This window comes from Crotalus tigris, unplaced genomic scaffold (assembly GCF_016545835.1).
Source record: "Crotalus tigris isolate CLP2741 ecotype Arizona unplaced genomic scaffold, ASM1654583v1 scf7180000017737.1785205, whole genome shotgun sequence".
NCBI classification, from domain to species: Eukaryota; Metazoa; Chordata; class Lepidosauria; order Squamata; family Viperidae; genus Crotalus; species Crotalus tigris.
Window position 1 is genome coordinate 217,540 of NW_024096603.1, and position 21,340 is coordinate 238,879.

At 39.3% G+C, this 21,340-nt stretch overlaps 2 protein-coding genes across 7 annotated transcripts in view; one reads left to right on the plus strand and one right to left on the minus strand.

Annotated features, from left to right (window-relative positions):
* SLC25A47 (solute carrier family 25 member 47) overlaps positions 1–20,719 on the minus strand; it is a 36,273-nt gene extending 15,554 nt beyond the window's left edge. Inside the window, exon 1 of one of the 2 annotated variants that reach the window (XM_039339677.1) lies at positions 17,311–20,719. Coding sequence is in view for 1 of the 2 variants with exons in the window: in XM_039339676.1 (XP_039195610.1) it covers positions 8,179–8,206 (28 nt within the window). In the remaining variant the exon portion in view is untranslated. Of the gene's footprint in view, positions 1–8,178; positions 8,334–17,310 lie in introns of those variants that run through there. The other variant, XM_039339676.1, reaches the window with a different exon arrangement.
* The window catches only part of SLC25A29 (solute carrier family 25 member 29), a 33,682-nt gene continuing 27,061 nt past the window's right edge, over positions 14,720–21,340 (plus strand). For 4 of the 5 annotated variants that reach the window (XR_005556283.1, XR_005556284.1, XR_005556285.1 and 1 more), the window contains exon 1: positions 14,720–17,016. Coding sequence is in view for 1 of the 5 variants with exons in the window: in XM_039339673.1 (XP_039195607.1) it covers positions 16,539–17,016 (478 nt within the window). In the remaining 4 variants the exon portion in view is untranslated. The remainder of the gene's footprint in view (positions 17,017–21,340) is intronic. The other variant, XR_005556286.1, reaches the window with a different exon arrangement.

Genomic DNA, 21,340 nt, shown 5'->3' on the forward strand with positions numbered 1-21,340 from the left:
AGTTTTTGAATTCAATATGATTAACCTTGGTCCATCCTAACTGTAAGTCATAATCCATATAGTTAGCTTTGCAATAAAATTTTCTTTCTAAAATACAGTAAATATTTAAAATTTCACTTTCACTCAGCCTAATTGAGCATAAATAAGAAAAGTGAAAATATAAAGTTTAACCGTGGGTTTTGCTTGGCCTAATTTTGTATTAAGGAGAATAAAAAAAGAAAAACTCATAAAGTTTCCACTCTTTAAATTGGTTAGGTTCTGTGTGGGGGACATTTTTAAAAAATCACACATGAACATTTTTTAAACATAGACTCTTATCTGCTGAATCATGCAGTCCCAGGAGCACTGAACTATGGCATTCTCTAGACTGCATTAATCAGTACTAAACTGGTAATGTCTCAAAGAATAGCCAAAAGAGCTAATGGAGCAACGGCTGAAAAGTAGCTGCCAGAACATTGAACAGATTGGTCAATAACATTTCTACTTTTACAGAATTGGTAAAATTCCTCATTTATCTCCAAAATCACAGCATCAGATGTATTTTTTCCAATAATTCCTTGACAATTATAGTGGTAAAACATTAGAAGTAATTAAGTCCAGCCTGATTTATAGCACAGCCGGATTTCACAAAGACAAATCAGGACAAATGTCATCAATGTATATTGAATGTATTGTTCCAATAAACAATGGTGAGGGCAACAAACATGCATTTTAACTTCAATGATCAATTGAAATGCAGTTCGATGTTTTGGATGAAAAGAAGCACCCAACAGAGTGAAGAATTAAAAATAAACGTGATGGAATTATTTGGGATGAAATTGAAGTGAGGAAATTGTGGAAGAGATGGAATGGAAATGATAAAAAAAGTAAAAACTAGTAAAGCTAGAAATGCAGATGATATAATTGGAAGAAGACTGTGGGGGAAAAAACACACGGAGCAAACTGCCATGCTTTCCCCCCCACAAACCTCATAACCTTTTGATACCCTTTGTCCCAATGAAGCAGCCAAAAGGTCATCCCCTTTTGACTTAATATCTCACCTACCTAAATAAATAATATGCTTAAGTTCCTTCCTATCTCTTCCTGCCTTTGTTAGTTCTTTCTCCTTCTGATCTACCTGTATTTGTTTTTACCTGGTCTTTGAACAATTAATATGTTACTAGAAAATAGTTGCTTATATGAAGGAATTTTCCAATGAAGAAACTTTATGTCAGCATCTCATGGTTAAACTTATGAATGTAAAATGTCAGCATTTAATGGTAATTTATGTATGTAAAAAGTATATAAAAACCAATACACACAGAGACTCTCAAGCTGTCTCAAGCTGTGACAAGCAGCTCTGCAGTAGCTTCAGATCTCTGCTCAAGACATGCCTGAGTCTTTTTCTTAGTGTCTTTACAATTGGCGCCCGAACAGGAACATCCCCTTCCAAGGGAAAGCAGCAACCAACATACTTACAGTCGTTTGGAACAGACCCCTTGGTGCACCTTCTTGTCTTCTCGTCCTGCGAGATTTCTCAAACTGTAACTATGGGCTGTGATATATCTCACCATCAGCAAAAGCATGTAAGAGAGTTAAAGTTTCTCTTATACAAATCAGGCATGACAATGCCTGAAAAGGAGCTTAGGAAGCTAGTGAGTGAGATAGGGAAAAACTGTCCTTGGTATCCTGAAAGGGGGATGCTCCAACTTAAGGACTGGGAAAGAATAGGTAACACCCTTCATCAGGAACCCCGAGCCTCGGTGGATGTTTTGCATTGTTGGCATCAATGTCGCCATGCAGTGGAAAAATATGGGGCTGATGCAGTACAATTAAGTTCTACTCCCTCTCCAGGTTTTGATCATGAAAAGGTTTCAGTTCCATCAGCTCCTATATCTTCCATGATGGATGTGACATCTTCAGAGCAAAGGAATTCTAGATCTTATGTTTCCATTTGCCATGTATTAGAAAGTCAAATGGCGAAAGGGGAGGGAGATATGCAGGAAATAGCAGATATGCTCTCAGTTTGTCCTGTACATTTGACTGGACAGGTAGATCCGAATGGAGCCCCAGTGGTTGAGTATCGACCACTTTCTTATGCAATCTTAACAGAATTGAGTAAGGGTATAAGAGATACTGGGTTAGGAAGTTCTTATGTGCAAGGTATATTAGAAGCAAAAATGAGGAACCATGTTGTGGTACTAGAAGATTGGAAAACAACAATTCGTATGTTATTAACACCAGCTCAGTATGTGGTATGGGATAGTGAGTTTAGACATCAATGTGCATTAAGAGTTGCAACTTCTGGAGGTGCTTACCTCCCAGAGCAGTTATATGGCTCTGGTGATTACACTCCAGTGGATGCACAAATTGTTTTGCCTATAGCTACTCTTCAAATATCCTCTGGATGTGCTTACAAAGCTTTTGGAAAAGTTCCTATAACTGGGAAACTATCTCAAGCATTTTCAAATATTCGTCAAAAAGCAAATGAACCATATGCAGATTTTATTAACTATCTGCAAGATGCCTTGAGACGACAAATTGATAAACTTGATGCCCAAGCTGAATTGCTTATGAAATTGGCTAAAGAAAATGCCACCACTGAATGTAAACGGGCCATCATTGGATTGGGAGCAAAACCAGATTTAGCAGAAATGATCAAAGCATGTCAGGATATAGGAACTGTTTCTTTTCAAACTAATCTCTTAGCTGCAGCTCTTACAACAACTCAGAAACCTCAGGGGAAATGTTATAATTGTGGTAAAATTGGACACTTTAAGCAGGAATGCAGAAATCCTGGGGGAGGAAGGTATGCCTCCCGACCACTTAAAAATATTGCTAGGAGGCGTCCAAAAACAAAATGCCCTAAGTGTAATAAGGGATTTCATTGGGCTGATGAATGCCGGTCGGGAAATTTCAAAGCAGGCCAGTCTCTGGCCCGGGTCCAAACAGAGACCCTTCAGTAATTCCATCAACAATTAATAATACCCCTGCTGCCACTAGAGGGAGTGCTGGGATAGATTTAACTATCCAACAAGAAGTGTGTTTCAAATTTCCAGGAGAAGTACAAGTAATTCCGTCACAACTTTCTGGACCTCTCCCTTCTGGATATATTGGATTAATTTTGCCTCGATCTAGCATGGGAAAAAATTGTAATACCTGGAGTAATTGATTCTAACTATACAGGTGTCATCTTTATTCAATTATGGACTAACATGCCACAGACTTTGCCAAGCAATACTAGTCCTGCACAATAACTCCATTTGCCCGATTTTGTCCCTGCAAGAGGTCATGATAGGGATCGAGGGGACGGCAGGTTTGGTTCCACGAATCTCGTTGTAATTGCATTAACCACCCCAATCACCACTCAGCGACCCCGTCAGACAGTCTTTTTTCAGGGTAAGCCTTTTGAGGACATAATTGATACAGGGGCTGATGTTTCAGTAATTTCAGCTAAAGATTGGCCTGCATCTTGGCCCACTGACCCATGCCCTATATTTGGGGTGTAGGAGGGTGACAAGGTGCACAACAAAGTACACAATTTCTTTCTGCAAGACTTCCCAATTCTACTGTAACTGTTCAACTTCGTCCTTTCATTCTTGACAATCATGTCAACTTATGGGGACGAGACTTGCTTAGTAAATGGGAGGCTACCGTCACCTTCGATGAATAAAATGTCTGCCTTACCCTTAACTTGGTTAACTACTACACCTGTTTGGGTGGAACAATAGCCTCTTTCTCTGTACAAATTACAGGCCTTAAAAATTCTTGTTCAAGAACAGTTACAAGCCAAACACATTGCCCTTTCCACTAGTCCATGGAACACTCCAGTTTTTGTTATCAAAAAGAAAAGTGGCAAATGGAGATTCCTACACGATCTCCATACTGTAAATGCATGTATTCAGCCTATGGGAGCTCTGCAATGTGGCACCCCCAATCCAAATTTAATTCCACAGGATCATCAATTAATGATCATAGATCTGAAAGATTGTTTTTTCTCCATAGCTCTGTGCATGGCAGACAGAGAAAAAATTGCTTTTACAGTACCAGCTATAAATCACACTGAATCCATTTGCCATTACCATTGGACTGTATTACCACAAGGAATGTTGAATAGTCCCACTTTGTGTCAATATTTTGTAGCCAATGCTTTGGCTCCTTTTCGTAAGCATCATCCAACAGCATTAATATATCATTATATGGATGATATTATTAAAGGAGCCCCTTCCATCCCATCTTATTGGCTTTCTGAACTTCAAGTACATCTAGCCAACAGTGGATTAGAAATAGCCCCTGAAAAGGTACAGCTTTGCTCACCATATGTGTATTTAGGACATAAACTTCTCCAAAGTTATTCAAGTCCTAATATTCCACAGTTTTCTTTACCTTCTTCTATTTCGCTGGTTAAGCTACAACAAATTTTGGGCACTATTAATTGGGTAAGACCTTATTTTTGCTTACCTACAGGTCTGTTAAGCCCCTTATTTGAGTTACTCACCCAGGGCAAATCCCCTGCAGATGTAATCTCCATTCCTTCGGCAGTGCAAGGTGTTATTAAACAAATTAATTCAATTATAAGAACTAAATTCGTTGACCGTATTCCTGTTCTTAATTCTCCTCTAACCTTAATAATCTTCCCCACTGAGAAATTACCTACAGCAGTCCTTTCTGCTATAAAGAACAATCAAGTTTATTGTATTGAGTGGCTCTACTTACCTAACACTCCTTCCCATAATGTTTTACATATTTTTCTTGCTATAGCAGATTTAATAGTACAAGGCCATTTGCGGGTTCTTTAACGCACTGGCACAGACTTGGTGGACATTTGTATCCCTGTTGCTAAATCTAATTTTGAATTTGCATTCAGAATGTCAAGCTTTACAAATTGCTTTGATAGACTATGTAGGGAAGATTTCCTATCATTTACCTAAAGACCCTCGCTTTACATTCTTAATGACTTCCTCTTTTCGCATTTCCTCTATGCTTTCAAATCAGCCTTTATCTGATACTATTACTGTATTTTCTGATGGCGGCAAGACTAAAGGAGAAATCACTTATCGAGATGAATCAACAGCTAAATGGCACACTCTTTACACAGTTATGCAACCCACGCCACAACTATCGGAATTTGCAACTGTTATTCTTGCTTTTTACACTTTTGCTCAAAAACCATTTAATCTCATTTCCAACTCTCACTATGTCTGTCAACTTATTGTTAATTTACCTGGTGCTTATGTAACACCCAGACTAGATGCTAATTTATTATCTTTGTTTTTAACTTTAAGGCATTTATTACAGGATCGTACTCATCCATATTTTGTTTCACACATTCAAAGTCATTCCTCTTTACCTGGACCTCTTTCTGAAGGTAATGCTCAGGCGGATGCTGCTGTTCACATCTTACCCACTTTGTTTTCTGATCCCTTTTACAGTCACTCTTTTTTCCATCAAAATGCTCATGGCCTGGCACAATCCTGCCATATTCCTCTAAGCCAAGCGAAACAAATCATTTCTGCTTGTCCTCAACGTTCAGGTCTATCCCCTATAGGAGACACAGGTGTTAACCCACGTGGTTTAGAAGCCAATCAATTACAGCAAATGGATGTTACTCACGTTCCATCTCTAGCACCTTGGAAATATCTCCATGTTTCAATTGACACTTTTTCCGGTGCCATTTGGGCAACCCCCCAATGGGGAGAAACCTCTAATCATGTCATTTCCCATCTTATGGCTGCTATTACGGCTTTGAGAAAACCGGCTGTTATAAAAACAGATAATGGCCCAGCTTACACTTCCACTACTTTCCTACAGTTTTGCACTACATGGAATATTCTTCTTCGTCATGGCCTTCCTTATAATTCTACTGGCCAAGCTATTGTGGAACGAGCCAATCGTTCAATTAAAGAATGCTTACTTAAACAATTAAAAAAGAGGGATCAAGGGTACCTAATTTGGCATGGATAACTTGTCAAGTCAATAAAGTCTTAATAACTTTAAACCAGCTAAATATTTCTATTCAAAACACTACTGCCTACCAGCGTCACTTTCAGCAAAAAGCTGTGCTCCCTATCGGCAATTGCCTGATAAAACCTGGTTAGGTCCAGTTCCATTACTAACATGGGGACGAGGCTACGCTGCTGTGCTTGCTCCTACAGGCCCTCTCTGGATTCCAGCCCGGTGTGTGCGACCAGCCAAAGATGTTGTGGCATCAAATCCAGAACCCAATAACGGAAATGAAGCAGGTGGCTCTTCAGACAGCACAATGTCCCTTTCGCTCTCACCATCGCAGTCGGCCAACGACCTGGGGCGATGTGAAGAACCTAACATCCAAAGCGCAGGAGGTTCTGAGGCAACAGGGCAACTTTATGTCAGCATCTCATGGTTAAACTTATGAATGTAAAATGTCAGCATTTAATGGTAAAGCTTATGTATGTAAAAGGTATATAAAAACCAATAAACACACAGAGACTCTCAAGCTGTCTCAAGCTGTGACAAGCAGCTCTGCAGCAGCTTCAAATCTCTGCTCAAGACATGCCTGAGTCTTTTTCTTAGTGTCTTTACAGAAGACTAAAATAGTAATGCAATTTGTTTATAGCTAAGCAATTTGTTTAATGTGTGTAACAGTTATGCCCCCTAGGCCATGAAAGAATACCATTATGATTCCAGTCTACATAGGGAAAAGTAACAAGAAGGATGATGAGTTTGCTAAGTATGGCTGAAGAGGTTTGGGGCAGAATTTTGATCAAAAAGGTTATGAGAGGAGACAATCAGGAAAATGTGTGAAAATCTGTTTATGCTTTCTTTGAGCAAGGGAAGTGGTCTTTAGCAGGTCATTCAGAAATGTGAGAAGGTTTATTGTACATTTTTTAGTATAGGAAAAAGCTTATGATAAACAGAATCAGGTTGAATTGTGGGATGTTTTCTATTAATATGGAGTTGAAAAATGGTTGCTGAATGTGACATAAGTGGTACATAACGATAGTAAACGATACATGCAAACAAATTTTATACTTAGTGAATGATACAATACAGACTTTGGAGTAAGGCAAAGATGTGTAATGTCCCTTTGTTAATGTAGTTACTGTAAGAAGATGTGTATCAGAAATATTTGGGGTAATATTAGGGGCACGATATTCCAGGGCATGAATATACATGTATGAAAATAGTGGTTGAGAACCCAAATGGTTTACAATGTTTGTTAGACAAATTGTATGATTCACAAATACTGATCTGAAAAGTTACTGTATGGAAAAGTAAGGTAACTGTGGTTGTCAGGGAAATGAAGTGAATGATTGCAAGTTATGCATAAACAGTAAAAAAAAATAGAACAGTAAAATTATATATGGTTTTAAAATGGCAGGTGTAACCAGCTGTCAAAGCCCTGCTCTTTTTTAAATGTACCTTGCATGCATTACACATACATAAAAAGGGTTGGGCTTGGATTATTTAGTTGCACCCACTGTTTTGAAGCTAGTGAGTATGGGAAAATACTGAGGAAATTTTAAAATATGCAAACATTATCAGAAAGATAGTAAATAATATGTGACCTATTGAAAGGAATAGATATTTGTCTAAAGAATTGAAAATAGCTATGTTTAAGTGCATGCTGTGGCCTACTTTATTAGATAGAAATAGACGTGAGTATATTAAAAGAAACAAAAATAAATGGAGCACAGTGAGAAAAAAATTGTTTAATAGGGAGGAAAGGGGAAGGGGAAATGGGTTTCAAATTATTGTGGACAAAATAAAAAGTGAGCAATCACTGCAAAAGAAATATGTTGAAGTATTTTGCTCAATTCAATAAGAATAGAATTGTGAATTAAATACATTTAAAAGAGTAACTGGGCTAAGGGGGGAAACCAACAAAATAAATATCAGATGGAGTAGATTAGATCCTCAAAAAGAAAGGTGAAAAACTAAAACAAGGAGCAATGTATGAAGTAATGTATGATTGTGTTGGAAACAAGGATGGTCTACAAGGATAGAAAAGAAATACATGATCATATTAAAGAATCAAATGTAGAAGGACTATTGACTCTGATCCCAAATCTGCTACTATCCTCAGTTAACTTTTTGCCTGATTAAGTTCTCACTCCTGGATGTCCCAAAACTCTTTAACTTTAGTGCTGGGATATGCCCATAATATCAGAGAAATAACAATGGTCTCTCTTCATCAAATATCACCATATTATTTATTACCTCCAATAGCTCCAGCAACGAAATCCATCTGCACCAAGTGAGCTGTGTTTGCTTATCCAGGAAAAAATGTTTGAAGAAAAATCTGTTTTTCCACATACAAGAACTCTGGAGGGACGTTCGAGTTTGAGCAATAGGTGCTGAAGTCGGCAGCACCAGCTTTCTGCACTTCTCTGTGAAGGTGAATTGAAAGAAATATATCACCAGAATTTGGAAACTGTCCCTGGAACATGGGCAATTCACAACGTCATAGCAGCCAGCTGCAATTGTTGCAGAGGACAGAGACCTTTCTTCTCATGCCTTTTGCCCTGCAAACCAAAGTGTTAACTCTGAGCTGAACCAGACCAAAGTATTTTAGTCTTTAAGTCTTTTAAATTAAAAAGTGAATCCTGCTTCTTGACTTTTTGAATCTCATGCCTCAGCAGAGAAGAGATACAATTCAGTCTGGTATTCAGATGAGGCCCTAAGTAAACCATTCTCATCGGTGCGGGGAGGGGAAGAGATATAATCTGTTGGGGAACTTCTGTTGGGCACATGTTTAGAGTTCTCTGAGTGCATGGGATCCAAATTGCTACATCAGTTATTTCAGTAGTAAGTCTTGGGAAGCCTTTTTTTTCTGAGAAATACGCATTCAGTCAAGCCAGTATTAGACTAAGTGAACAGATTATTGTACTTGATTTGGTGATTACTGCATTAACATTGTTTGCAATTATGGTTTATTGTCTAAGGCACAGTTGGATGGATTCACACAATATGCTGTATTATAAACTGCATTTATAAACCATAATGGCTTGATTCACATAGTGGATTGTTAAATAGGCAACTAATTCAGATATTTTGCTTTAAAAGACAAATTGCCTCAAGCCAGTCTATTCCAACCTGATACTCTCCAGTTTTGTTAGGCCCCCAATTACACACATGCAAATATGGATGTTGCAGTTCACATTTGGTTGTGAGAAATTTTCCTAGCCTCTTGGTAGGTGCCCAATATGTGTAGACAATTCAGTATAAGACAATTTCCCTGGGAGTCATGCCTCAGATCAGGTGAGCTGAGAAAGAAGAGTATCAAAATGCAGTTAACCAATAGCTTTGTCTAGTTAACACTTAACCATTTTATGTGAGTGATTAACAAGGTTACTTCTCATTTGGTCCATGTGATTTGTACCTCCTGCCAAGTATGAATAGAGGTATCTCGTGATATATGTTCCTCCTAAGACTCCTCCTAAGAGTCATTTAAGATATTGTGTCCAATGTCCCCTACAAGCATCTCTGACCTACTGTGTCAAGTTTGTGTCTGAACTCCATGGTCCATTGATATCCTGGCAATCTGGGTTAATACACCATGTGCATGTCTTCCCATCACCACCCCACAGAAAGAGTTGTTAAGTATTGTATTATTAAAAAAAATGGTAACTAATTTCAGCTCAAATGCACAAGATCAGTGCTTTTAGCTGCTGGAAGAGATGTAAATGAATCACTAAGAAGTGATTGCTCCATTGACCAGAAAGAGGCAAAAAAAATGAGGAATGGCCACCAGACATAATGCAAGAATTAACTTTACCAAATCAGATAGAACATTCATCTAATCCAGCTTCCTGTTTTTATTACTAGACTGTTTCAGAAAATATAGATAACACAGGTTTTCTTTATGTTCATCCGCAGCAGCTCATGTTTTTGAAATGTGCTCTGGCTTGGATGCCAATTGGACAGTCTATGGTGATGAATGAAGAAATACCTTGCGGAGTTATCTGGGATTCTTTTGTCAGGCTTGAGAAAGTGAATATGGTCCTCGGTAGTCAGAATGGTATTACTCATGGATTTGATCCATGCCTTTCCTGGCTCTTTGACAGCATTTAACAAATAGATGTAGGAGGTTATTAGCACTTCATTAGAAAAGACATCATTTCATTTATGCTATCTCCTGAGAAAGATCACCCTGGATCTGGCTATTTTTTTCCTCAGGTTTTATATATATATATATATATAATTTGGGTCATTTTAGTCAATACTCAGGCCTGCTCATGGAACACTGGTTGCACTATAGATGATTTATATTTTGGCTTAGATTGCAAAAGTGGCCCCTCTTGGCCCTATTAGACTTCTTGATGGTGTTCAGTATCATTGACCAAGGAGCACACTGGACCCCTTCACAACAATGGAAAGCTGGGGCATCGTTCTTTGGTACATTCACTCCCATCTAAGTGAATGGTTCCAGTTAGGGTTCATGAAGCAGCAGTGATTGAACTCTTGTCTTCTTCTTGGCATGATCACTTCCTTTATGTTATTAAATATTTATATGCAACCTCTGAGAAAAGTCATCCATTGGTTTAGGAGTGTTCTGGACCGTATAACTCTATGTAACCTCATATAGCTCTATGTAACCCTAACTAGAGAGCATGTATCAGTATGTTAGAATATCTGGCAGTTATTGGGTTAAATGCTGATTTGTTAATGGGTCAGTGGGAGGAGTCTCTAAAGGGCATTGGGAGACTTCCTGGACACAAGCCAGATTGAAATGTCTTTATCTGAAAGAAGTATGGGCCATCAGATGTCACCCGATGAGCCTGCACCGTTATAAAGATGATATGGAAGAGAGCATCATTCTTTTACCTATAGGAATGGACAAGAGATGTATTGTCAGAAACAACCGTCATGAATGCAAATAATCTTTCTGATTAAAATATTTTTTGTTATGAAATCATTTCTATTAAGTTATCTATCTGACTTGATTTAAAAGAAGGCATTTTTAAATCAGAATCAGAATAAGGAGGAATATTCATCAACATATAGAAAATACTGAGCTATAAATGATCGTCTTGAAGGTGGTAAAGATCTGAATGGGGCAAAACAAAGTCAGATTAAATTCTTCCAAGATGGAATAGCTGTTTGTTAATGAACATCTCAGAAATCTAATAACAATATTCTGGTGAAGTCACATCAGAAAAAGTTACTTTATGACTTGCAACTTCTCATCAGGTGTGCCATTTTGAGAAATTAAATAAATGCAAATCTAGACTGTGCCCAAAAACACTGGTAGCTTTCAGCACAAGAAGCATTTTATACACGAGAAATAATAAGTAAACATAAACAGCTAACTTGTCATATTCAAAAACTTTCTCAAGAGGAATCTAAAATAAACTCAAGGGAAGAATTGATAATGGAAGAATATACTTGCCAATCATATTTCTATACAGTGGGGCAAAAAAGTATTTAGTCAGCCACCAATTGTGCAAGTTCTCCCATTTAAAAAGATGAGAGAGGCCTGTAATTGTCATCATAGGTAGACCTCAACTATGAGAGACAAAATGAGAAAACAAATCCAGACAATCACATTGTTTGATTTGGAAAGAATTTATTTCCAAATTATGGTGGAAAATAAGTATGTGGTCAATATCAAAAGTTCATCTCAATACTTTGTTATATACCCTTTGTTGGCAATGACAGAGGTCAAACGTTTTCTGTAAGTCTTCACAAGGTTAGCACACATTGTTGCTGGTATGTTGGCCCATTCCTCCATGCAGATCTCCCCTAGAGCAGTGATGTTTTGGGGCTGTCGCTGGGCAACACGGACTTTCAACTCCCTCCAAAGGTTTTCTATGGGGTTGAGATCTGGAGACTGGCTAGGCCACTCCAGGACCTTGAAATGCTTCTTACAAAGCCACTCCTTCGTTGCATGATAATGATCCCAGTGTGTTTGGGATCATTATCATGCTGAAAGACCCAGCCATGTTTCATCTTCAATGCCCTTACAGGTTTGCACTCAAAATCTCACGATACATGGCCCCATTCATTCTTTCCTGTACACGGATCAGTCATCCTGGCCCCTTTGCAGAGAAACAGCCCCAAAGCTTGATGTTGCCACCCCCATGCTTCACAGTAGGTACAGTGTTCTTTGGATGCAACTCAGCATTCTCTCTCCTCCAAACACAACGAGTTGTGTTTCTACCAAACAGTTCCACTTTGGTTTCATCTGACCATAGGACATTCTCCCAATCCTCTTCTGGATCATCCAAATGCTCTCTAGCAAACTTCAGACGGGCCCGGACATGTACTGGCTTAAGCAGGGGGACATGTCTGGCACTGCAGGATCTGAGTCCCTGGCGGCGTAGTGTGTTACTGATGGTTGCCTTTGTTACGTTGGTCCCAGCTCTCTGCAGGTCATTCACTAGGTCCCCCTGCGTGGTTCTGGGATTTTTGCTCACCGTTCTTGTGATCATGTTGACCCCACGGGGTGAGATCTTGCGTGGAGCCCCAGATCAAGGGAGATTATCAGTGGTCTTGTATGTCTTCCATTTTCTAATTAGTGCTCCCACAGTTGATTTCTTCACACCAAGCTGCTTGCCTATTGCAGATTCAGTCTTCCTAGCCTGGTGCAGGTCTACAATTTTGTTTCTGGTGTTCTTCGACAGCTCTTTGGTCTTCACCGTAGTGGAGTTTGGAATGTGACTGTTTGAGGTTGTGGGAGGTGTCTTTTATACTGATAACAAGTTCAAACAGGTGCCATTAATACAGGTAATGAGTGGAGGACAGAGGAGCCTCTTAAAGAAGAAGTTACAGGTCTGTGAGAGCCACATACTTATTTTCCACCATAATTTGCAAATAATTTTTTTCCAAATCAAACAATGTGATTGTCTGGATTTGTTTTCTCATTTTGTCTCTCATAGTTGAGGTCTACCTATGATGACAATTACAGGCCTCTCTCATCTTTTTAAGTGGGAGAATTTACACAATTGGTGGCTGACTAAATACTTTTTTGCCCCACTGTATATAGTTAAGTTTAAAATGGATAAAACATTTGTGGTTTTGACAATGTAACAAAATTATGTACAAATACTGAAGAATATTGCTACAATGTGTAAACTTTTGGTGAAACTTGATCAGAAGAACAAGTGAAAGAATGCATGACATAATGGGGTAAAATAATTGTGATTATAATACACAAATGGATCAATGGGAAAATATGTAGTCGAGAGGACTGAAATTTATTTTTGAAAGAACATTATTTTTGAAAGAATTTTATAAAATGAAGTACTGTTGGTATTTGTCATCAGAGAAATTGTCTAGAATGCGCCATGGTATTTTAAATTTATGTTGGAAATGTGAACAATATGAAGGGACCTTTTATTGCATCTGGTAGATGTGTTAAAAAAACAAAAAATGTGAATACAAATGCATACACTAATTCAGAAGATTTTAAAGACAACTGAATACAATTGAGGCATTTCTTTTGAAATAGACCAGGGGCAGGCAACCTTGGCTCTTTTATGACTCATGGACTTCAGGAATTGTGGGAGTTGAAGTCCACAAATCATAAAAGAGCCAAGGTTGCCTACCCCTGGGATAGACGGTTAGAAAAAGGCACTGGACTTTGTCTTTATACTGTATGTGACAACTGCAGCAAAATTATTATATGCTCAAAAGTGGAAAAGCTCAGCATTATCTGCAACAAAGAAATAGTTGGTGATGATGGAACTTGCAGAGATGACTAAATTAAATTCCTTGGTTAAAGAAAATACATTTACATTTATGTTTGATTCGAAATACCTTACAAATTTTTTGCACGAAACCGAAAAAAATGCACTTGTGACATGTTGTTTTAATAATTAGGAAAAAAATAGATAATAGAAAAAGTAAACTTTTCTGGAACTATAGGGTAAGAGATAATGTTGTAATTACTCTTGTATTTCCTGAAAAGAAAATCAGAAGCTGCTTCTATTTCTTTTTATCTTTTCTTTTTTTCACCTTTGTCTTGTTTCTTTTTCTGTGTTCTTTATTCAGTATTAGGTTTTTTTAGTTTTTATCCTAACATTTAAAACAACATTTAATAACATTTATATATTCAAAAAATCCTCCTTAACCCTTGACTATTCCAAGGACCGAAGGTAGAAGTCCCAGTAGGGGGTGGGGTGGAGTGGGTGAGTACATGATCCTATCTTGACCAGGATACCATAATAACAATTACTCACACCCCAATCAACAGCTATTAGACTATCATAACATGTTCCATGCAAGCAACCTTTGGAGATGATTCAGAAGCTGAGACTGGTACAAAATAAGATGTCAAAATTATTATGCCATCAGTATATAATAACACAGATGTTAAAGTTCCTACACAGGTTACCAGCCTACGTAAATTATAAAACTGTGTTGATTATCATGACCACATAGAGGAAATAAATGTTAAGAGCAGAATAATTAAACGTAAACTACATTGAGATGAATGTATATTTTAAGAGGGATTTCAATAGTAACCCCAATGGATATTTTACATACTAATGAGAAAAGCAATATTTAACTTCTTGCTGGAGAGCAGAGCTTTGCCTGGTCTCTCCCATTGCTTTCAGAAATTATCAATGCCTTTGAAAAGAATGTCATGAGATATTGTACTTGGGGGTATTCATTTTCATTTCATGCAGCAAAACAGGCACAAGTCATATGAAAAGATATATATAGAAAGCTCCACCATGAGCAATTCTGGAATAAAATAAAGGATTAAATTTAAATTTCACAGATTAAAACTAATATTCATTTGTCAAAGAAAAAAAGGCATCTTGTGATTTACATGACATAACTAAACAAGTTTATTTGGAAAAGACACAGGAAGCAACTGTCAGAAGTCAATAGCATAGTCATATATAAATTATCTGTTAGATTATTTCTGGATGCAATATGCTGTGGAAAGCCAGGTCAAAGTGTGATTAATGTAAAGGGCATAAACTGCAGTTTTTAGCAATCTATCTTATAGATCTACTCCTTTCAACTTCCTCATAAATGGAAAATTACTTCAAAATCAACAGTGTTCTGGCCTCTGGATTCATGAGTCTAGACTAGAGCAACTATAAAACAAGATTGCGTTCTTCTCCAGCTTTTTTCATGCAGTCACTTAGGGGCAGAAAAATGGACAGAGAAGCTGCTGTGTAACATGCTATTCCTCATGACCCTAATGCCCACCAGGCTACCCACAGAGGTGCATTCGTTGTTTTTACAATTGGTTTCTTTAAAAAAAAAGAAAAGGCAAGGAAAGCTTGCCAACCATTGCAAAAGCAGCTGGGGTACCAGCCAAGACAGCTGCTTCCAAGCAAATCAAAACTATCCTTAGTTTGCTGGGTCATTTGGCATCAGGTCACTGGATACATTTACTCATGGACTGAGCCAGATTGTACAGTTGAGCATGTCATACGAACGCACTATTTTCACTCTTTGGATTTCACCTGGAAGTGTAGTTTGTATGATTCTGAAATGGTATCTTCGGTATGCCCAACATTAGTTCTTAGCTTATGCTACTCCCCCATTTCTTAGTAACTATGCATGGTATCTAATTCTTCTTTCATGGAATTGTGTTCTGTAAAAGGTTATACAATGAACTGTTGCCTTTTAAGTTAGCCTAGTGTTTTTCAACCTTAGCAATTTTAAGATGGGTGGACTTCAATTCCCAGAATTCTCCGCTTAGTATGGAGAATTCTGGGAGTTGAAGACCACACATCTTAAAGTTGTCAAGGTTAAAAAACTACCTGTTGAGGGTTTTTTCTGAGACTAACAAGGCCTCCCTCCTAAAATATTAACAAGCGGCATACATCTCAGGGGATGAGCAATGAGTAATACTAGTAGACAATAAGAGATGTTATTGTGAGACTAACAAAGCTAGCCCTCCCAAAATATTTACAGGGGACAAGCACTGAGTAGTACTGGTAGGCAAACGTCTGCATGACAGACATACCCATGGTCAACAATCATTGTCTATTTAATTAATCCTGGGTTCCCACGACATTGGACTACAAACTAAACCTCAATTTTTTTTAAAAAAAAAATGCATCGTGGCTCAATATGCCTCCCGAATACAACCATTACATTCTCCTTGGGAATTCCCAGGGCCATCTTCGTCTCTGAAAACCAAAATCACCGACCCGCTTCATGATGTAACGTTGTGCATGTCTATCGAAAGCAAGCCACACTGAAGCTATCTTTGAGGTAACCAGCACAGTGGCAGATTTGGCCTTCCAGTTCATCCCACTTCTCCTGCCTCCGTCCTCAGGCTGCCCAGATCGGTTTCTCAGTTTGCAATCCGCATTAACACGAGGGCGAACAATCTTCTCATCCCCCGAACATGAATCGCTGGGCAGGAGCCCACGCGGCATCAGTGCGTAACTGCCCGCGCATCTTCCACTGAATAAGAGCGAGCGCGCCGCCCCTAAAGCGGCCTTAAACCCGCAGCAGCTGCCCAGCCTTGCGCAGATGCACTGCCACAACAGCAGAGACTGGTATTCGCCCAGGTCTAGTAGGTGGCGCTCCCTCCTTCCCCACCACTTCGAGTCTTTTGCAGCCTCTGCCTTCCAGTGGCAAGATGCCGCCCAGCGCATCGCCCAATGAACGGTCGGAGCGAAGGGCTTAACTGGAAAGGCGTTGTCTTGCAAGAGGCCTCCTATTGGAGGCTGCCTTTTCCCCATAAGGCTCGGTCTCCCCCTCCTCTCGCTGGCGTCAGAAATAGAAACGACTCGGTCCAGTTTGGCGACAAACGAGGGAGGAACGCGCCGGTTCGAAGGGCGCCCTGGATTTCCCTGGCTCGCTGTCAGAACGCAAGGGAGCCAAGGAGTCAAAGAAAGGACGAGTTTCCCACCGCAAGGAGCCTCTGGATTTCTTTCCTCCCTTCGGACTTGGAGGAAGCCGAACCTCTCCTCTATTCCGTAAGGAAACTCGTTACAATCTTTGGAGTCACAAGGTGCATCGCAACAAAAAACAAAACAAAAACCCGGAGCAAGGCGCCTTTTAAACGCTTCAAGCTTGAAAAACACGCGTCGGGCAAAGCGATCATGGCGCTGGATTTCCTCGCAGGCTGCGTAGGAGGTAAGAAGCGGCGCCCTGAGCGATGGTGGGGAGGATCGAGGTTGATATAGTTCATGCCACGACGGTGACTGGTTTGCGTAGATCAGGGGCGGTGGAGTGGCTGGGGGGGGGGGGAGAGGCAGCTGCGGTAGGCAAGAGATGGCCACCTCTCCCTCCGCGGCTTGGCGCACTGCAGTGAAGATGCGCTGCCACCCGCCCGGAGGAGGCCGGGAAGTGTTGCATTCATGCGCAGCCGCTTAGAAAGGGAGAGGAAGAGACAACCCGAAGCCTTCAGGCGAGCGGTGATTTTCCTACCTCATTTTTGTACTCGATTTGCACACCTGGTGAGGTGCGTCGCCGCTTCTCTGGTTGACCCCATTGTCCCCATTGTCTGAGCTGGATTGGCTTTCGTACTGCACAATCGGCGAATGACTGCTCGGAAACGGTGTGGCTTTGGGTGGGTCCTGCTACCTCTCCACCATAGCCTGGCGAGGCTATTGTGCTAAAGCGGAAATCGACTCTTCCTCTTTATCTTCTTCTCCTCGATCATTTAAAGTTTTCAAGCCGGGAACCGACTTTGGTTTAGGATTTGGCCCAAACCCATAAGGGTCTGTTAGGAAGAAAATTCTGTTAAGTGTAATGGAACGAAATCCTAGATGTAGTCTTACAACTGAAAACAAGTAACTGGACTCCATTTGTGGACTGGGAAGAGAAAGAGTTGAGATATTTTGAAGGCCAAAGCAGCCCAGAGTTCATTTCCCCCACTTCCTGATTGTTCTTATTGCATGATTGTTTCCCCCTCAGAATAGATGGGATACACTTTCATTTCTTGGAAACTCCACATATAAAGCATAAATGCCCACTAGGGAAGAATAGACAAAAATTAATTCTTACAGGGAAAGTTATTGAATCTCTTGCTGTTGCTTCTGCCAAAGCAGACTTCTGTCTCCTGTTATTGTGGGACCATTTTTTAAAAAATCGGAAAGCTTCATTTTCCTGTTAAGAAGTGTTTACGGTCCTTTCAAACTATTCTTTTTATTTGTTCTGTCTCCACACAGATTCAAAGTACAATGTCTTTCCAATCTCTTTCATTGTGAAATCACACGAGAAGGAGCTTCTAGTAATCAGTTTATCTAAAGCTGGAGGGTAATGTTACTCTGAGCCTTGGTACATAGCAAATTGTAAATCAGCTTTTCCCAGCTAGATTCTCTTGGGTCATTTTACAGATGTGGGGATGAATGTAGAAAACTAAAAATCAGGGGGGAAAAAACCCTTCCAGTTTGTTTTTTCCTTTTCTGACAACTTTCTGGTTTTAGTCATAGCCTCTTGACATACTCCCAAGAATTTTGGAATTTGTTCAAAACATTCAGAAAATATGTGTGTGAGTAATTTAATTTCACTTCCTCATAGTTGTTTTAATTAAGTCCCAGAACATAAAAACAAAGTTGCTTTGTTGTTGAGGTGATAAGTAACATTTTCCAGTGTACTCGCCCTTGTTTTCATTTCTAGCACAGGATATTTATTTATTTGCTTTTCATGTGTCTTTCCTCCAAAAGTTGAAAGTGGCATACATAGTACTCTTTTAATTTTTCCTTGCAAGCAGTCTGTGAGTAGTAGGTTTTGATGGAAAGAGACAAAGACATTTTTGTGCCTTAAAATTAATTTGTACTTGGGACTTTCTGGTTCTAGCCCATGGCTGCATTATATTGATTCAGAGATGCTGGTAACCACTAGCCAATTGAATGCTTCCCTTCAGTTACTACCTTCCCTATGTCATTACATAGACAAGCATGTTGTTCTTTAGATACTCAGCTCCAGCATTTAAGCCATTTAAATGTAACTTTAAAATGGTTTAGCAAGGCTTTAATATATTTAATGCTGCAACACACATTTGTGTTTTTAAAGGAAGAACTTCAAATGCTAACCTGTTTTAGGATTTAACCCTGCCTTAGTCCCAAAGATAAACGTTTCAAAACAAAATGTGTAATTTTATTTATATGTATATATGTACCCGCAAAGGCTTGTCCTCATTTCCTATAACAAATGCATACAGATGTATCAGTTTATTGTAATGTAAGCAGCCCAGATTTGTAGATATTGCCTTCCTTTTAGCCTGTGTTGGAACTGCTCACTTGATGCCGGAGTCACAAGTGCCTTGCAGACAGGGTATAATCTGTCCTGCTTCCCCGTAAGGCAAGCTATCAAGATTTGGGTGGAAAAGATAAGATCCTCTGAAGAAAAGATAAAAGCAAGATAAAGGAGTGAGGAATGTAGGAGGAGGTAATTACATTTATTCTTCCCTTTTGCAGAAAGAGAAAGGGTGGGATTTTTTCCCCTCTGACCAGATAGGGAGCGTAGGAGATTTTATTTGCCACAAAAATGGTTTTAGCCCAGAGCATCAGAGTGCTGATTTTGTGAGGATAAGAATAAAGGATTGGATCTTTAATTGGATATTCATAATCTATTGGAAAAGGATTTGTATTAGAGGTGTGGTGATACTTCCTATTTTCCATCATTTGAATTTACCATACAAATCACTTCTATTTTTTCCTCATCACTCTTGCATTATTCTAGTATTGGGTAAATTTACTTCTGCAAATAAACACTTCTGTACAGTTTTGTCTGTACAGAAATATTAGCTTTTGTGCTGATTTAACAAATAGGTGTTCTAGCTGAACATGCAGAGAATTTATCTACAAAATCTACAAGTATGCAAATTATGTAGTTTTACATATTGAAAAAGTAGCTTCATTGATGGAGCAGAGATCAAAACTGGGATCAAACTGGAGACATAGCTGTTTCTACTGGCAGAAGGCCTTAAACCTAGGCAGATTAAAAGGAGCCTTGGTTCTCTTTTGGCCCTCCTGAAAGGTTTCCAAGATTGGAGCCATTCACTTTGAAATCCTGTTCTATTTCCTATTGCTTCGGGCAATTTCCTCCCCATTGAAACTAATGGATGATAATGTGGAATGAAATTGTTTCCCACCCCTTTCTCACAGATGGAAAATGGATAGGAAACAATCTGCCATTTCAGTCCATTCTTCTTAAAATGGCAGATGTACCCTATAAACAGTAGAACTTTAAGCTTGCCCAGAGAGTAAATATTTAGTTCTGTGTTGAGGAAGCCAATCATTTCTAACCTAAGTTTCTGTCATGTGCAATGAGGATAAGCTTATGGCTGATGAAACATTTGATGTATTTTTAATATGCAGTTACTGGATTTTTTTAATAGTCTTGGAATAAGTATGTATTTTCCAGCAAAGCATGGAGTAAGCACTTATTAGAGAAATATTGTGTGGACTGCGTGATATTGGAAGCATAGCCTTCTGTGCTCAGTGATACTTTGCCAGATTGGCTATTCAGGCTAGCAGATAGTCCTAATTCTTTAGTGAAGAGTTTGAAACGACTTTTCCCCTGCTTGGTATTCCCCCCCCCCCATTTGACTATTAAACCCATTATGTAGTATCAAGTTGCCAATGATATGCTCTTAAATCATGAAATTTTAAACATGCCTGTATTTAGTAAACTCAGGCATACTAGATGAATTAGGTGTTATGTGATAGGGCAGGAAATAGCTATTAGAAATATAGTAAGGACAGTGACTTACATGTCTCAGCTGTATTGTTGGAGGATGGTATTTACTGTAGTGGTTTTGTGGATGGTATCTACTGTAGTGGCAACATCCTGTACATTTTTTTAAATTTGCCTTTTGTCAGCCAAAATGAAAAGTGAAGTGTCTCTCATTTGACCTGCTCCAAGCTTCCATTTGGAAACTGCAGCTGGCAACAATTGTGATGAGGCAAGAGCTTATGGGCAGTCCTCAGTATGTCCATGTAGCACCTCATTGCACAGGCTGCACTGCTTACCATAAGCTTTCAGGTCCAACTCAAAGGTGCTGGTTTTTTTACTTATGAAGCCTTTCATGCCATAGGGCCTGTTTTTTTTAAGGGACTGCCTTTCTCCCAGTAACATCTATCAGAGTGGGTATGTTCCAGGAACCATCTTTAAAGAGATGCCATTTGGTGGGACTCAGGAGCTATGCCTTCTCTGTCACAAAGCCTGCCTATCCCCTGGGAATACCCCCCCCCCAAGGTTTGAGCAGCCCTGACCTCGTGGTCCTTATAACAGGCCTTGAAGGCCTAGTTTTTTCCCCAAGGCTTTAGCTTAGGTGGAATATGTGACCTGAGTGCAATTGTGCTATTGTTACAATTGTGGGAATGTTGGCCCCCCTAGTTACTGCTATTTTTTATTGGTCTTGTTGTGTTAGCATTTTTTTTTATTTACTTGCAATTTTAAGATTATCATATCCTTTTTATTTTCTCTCAATCTCTGATCTATTTCACCA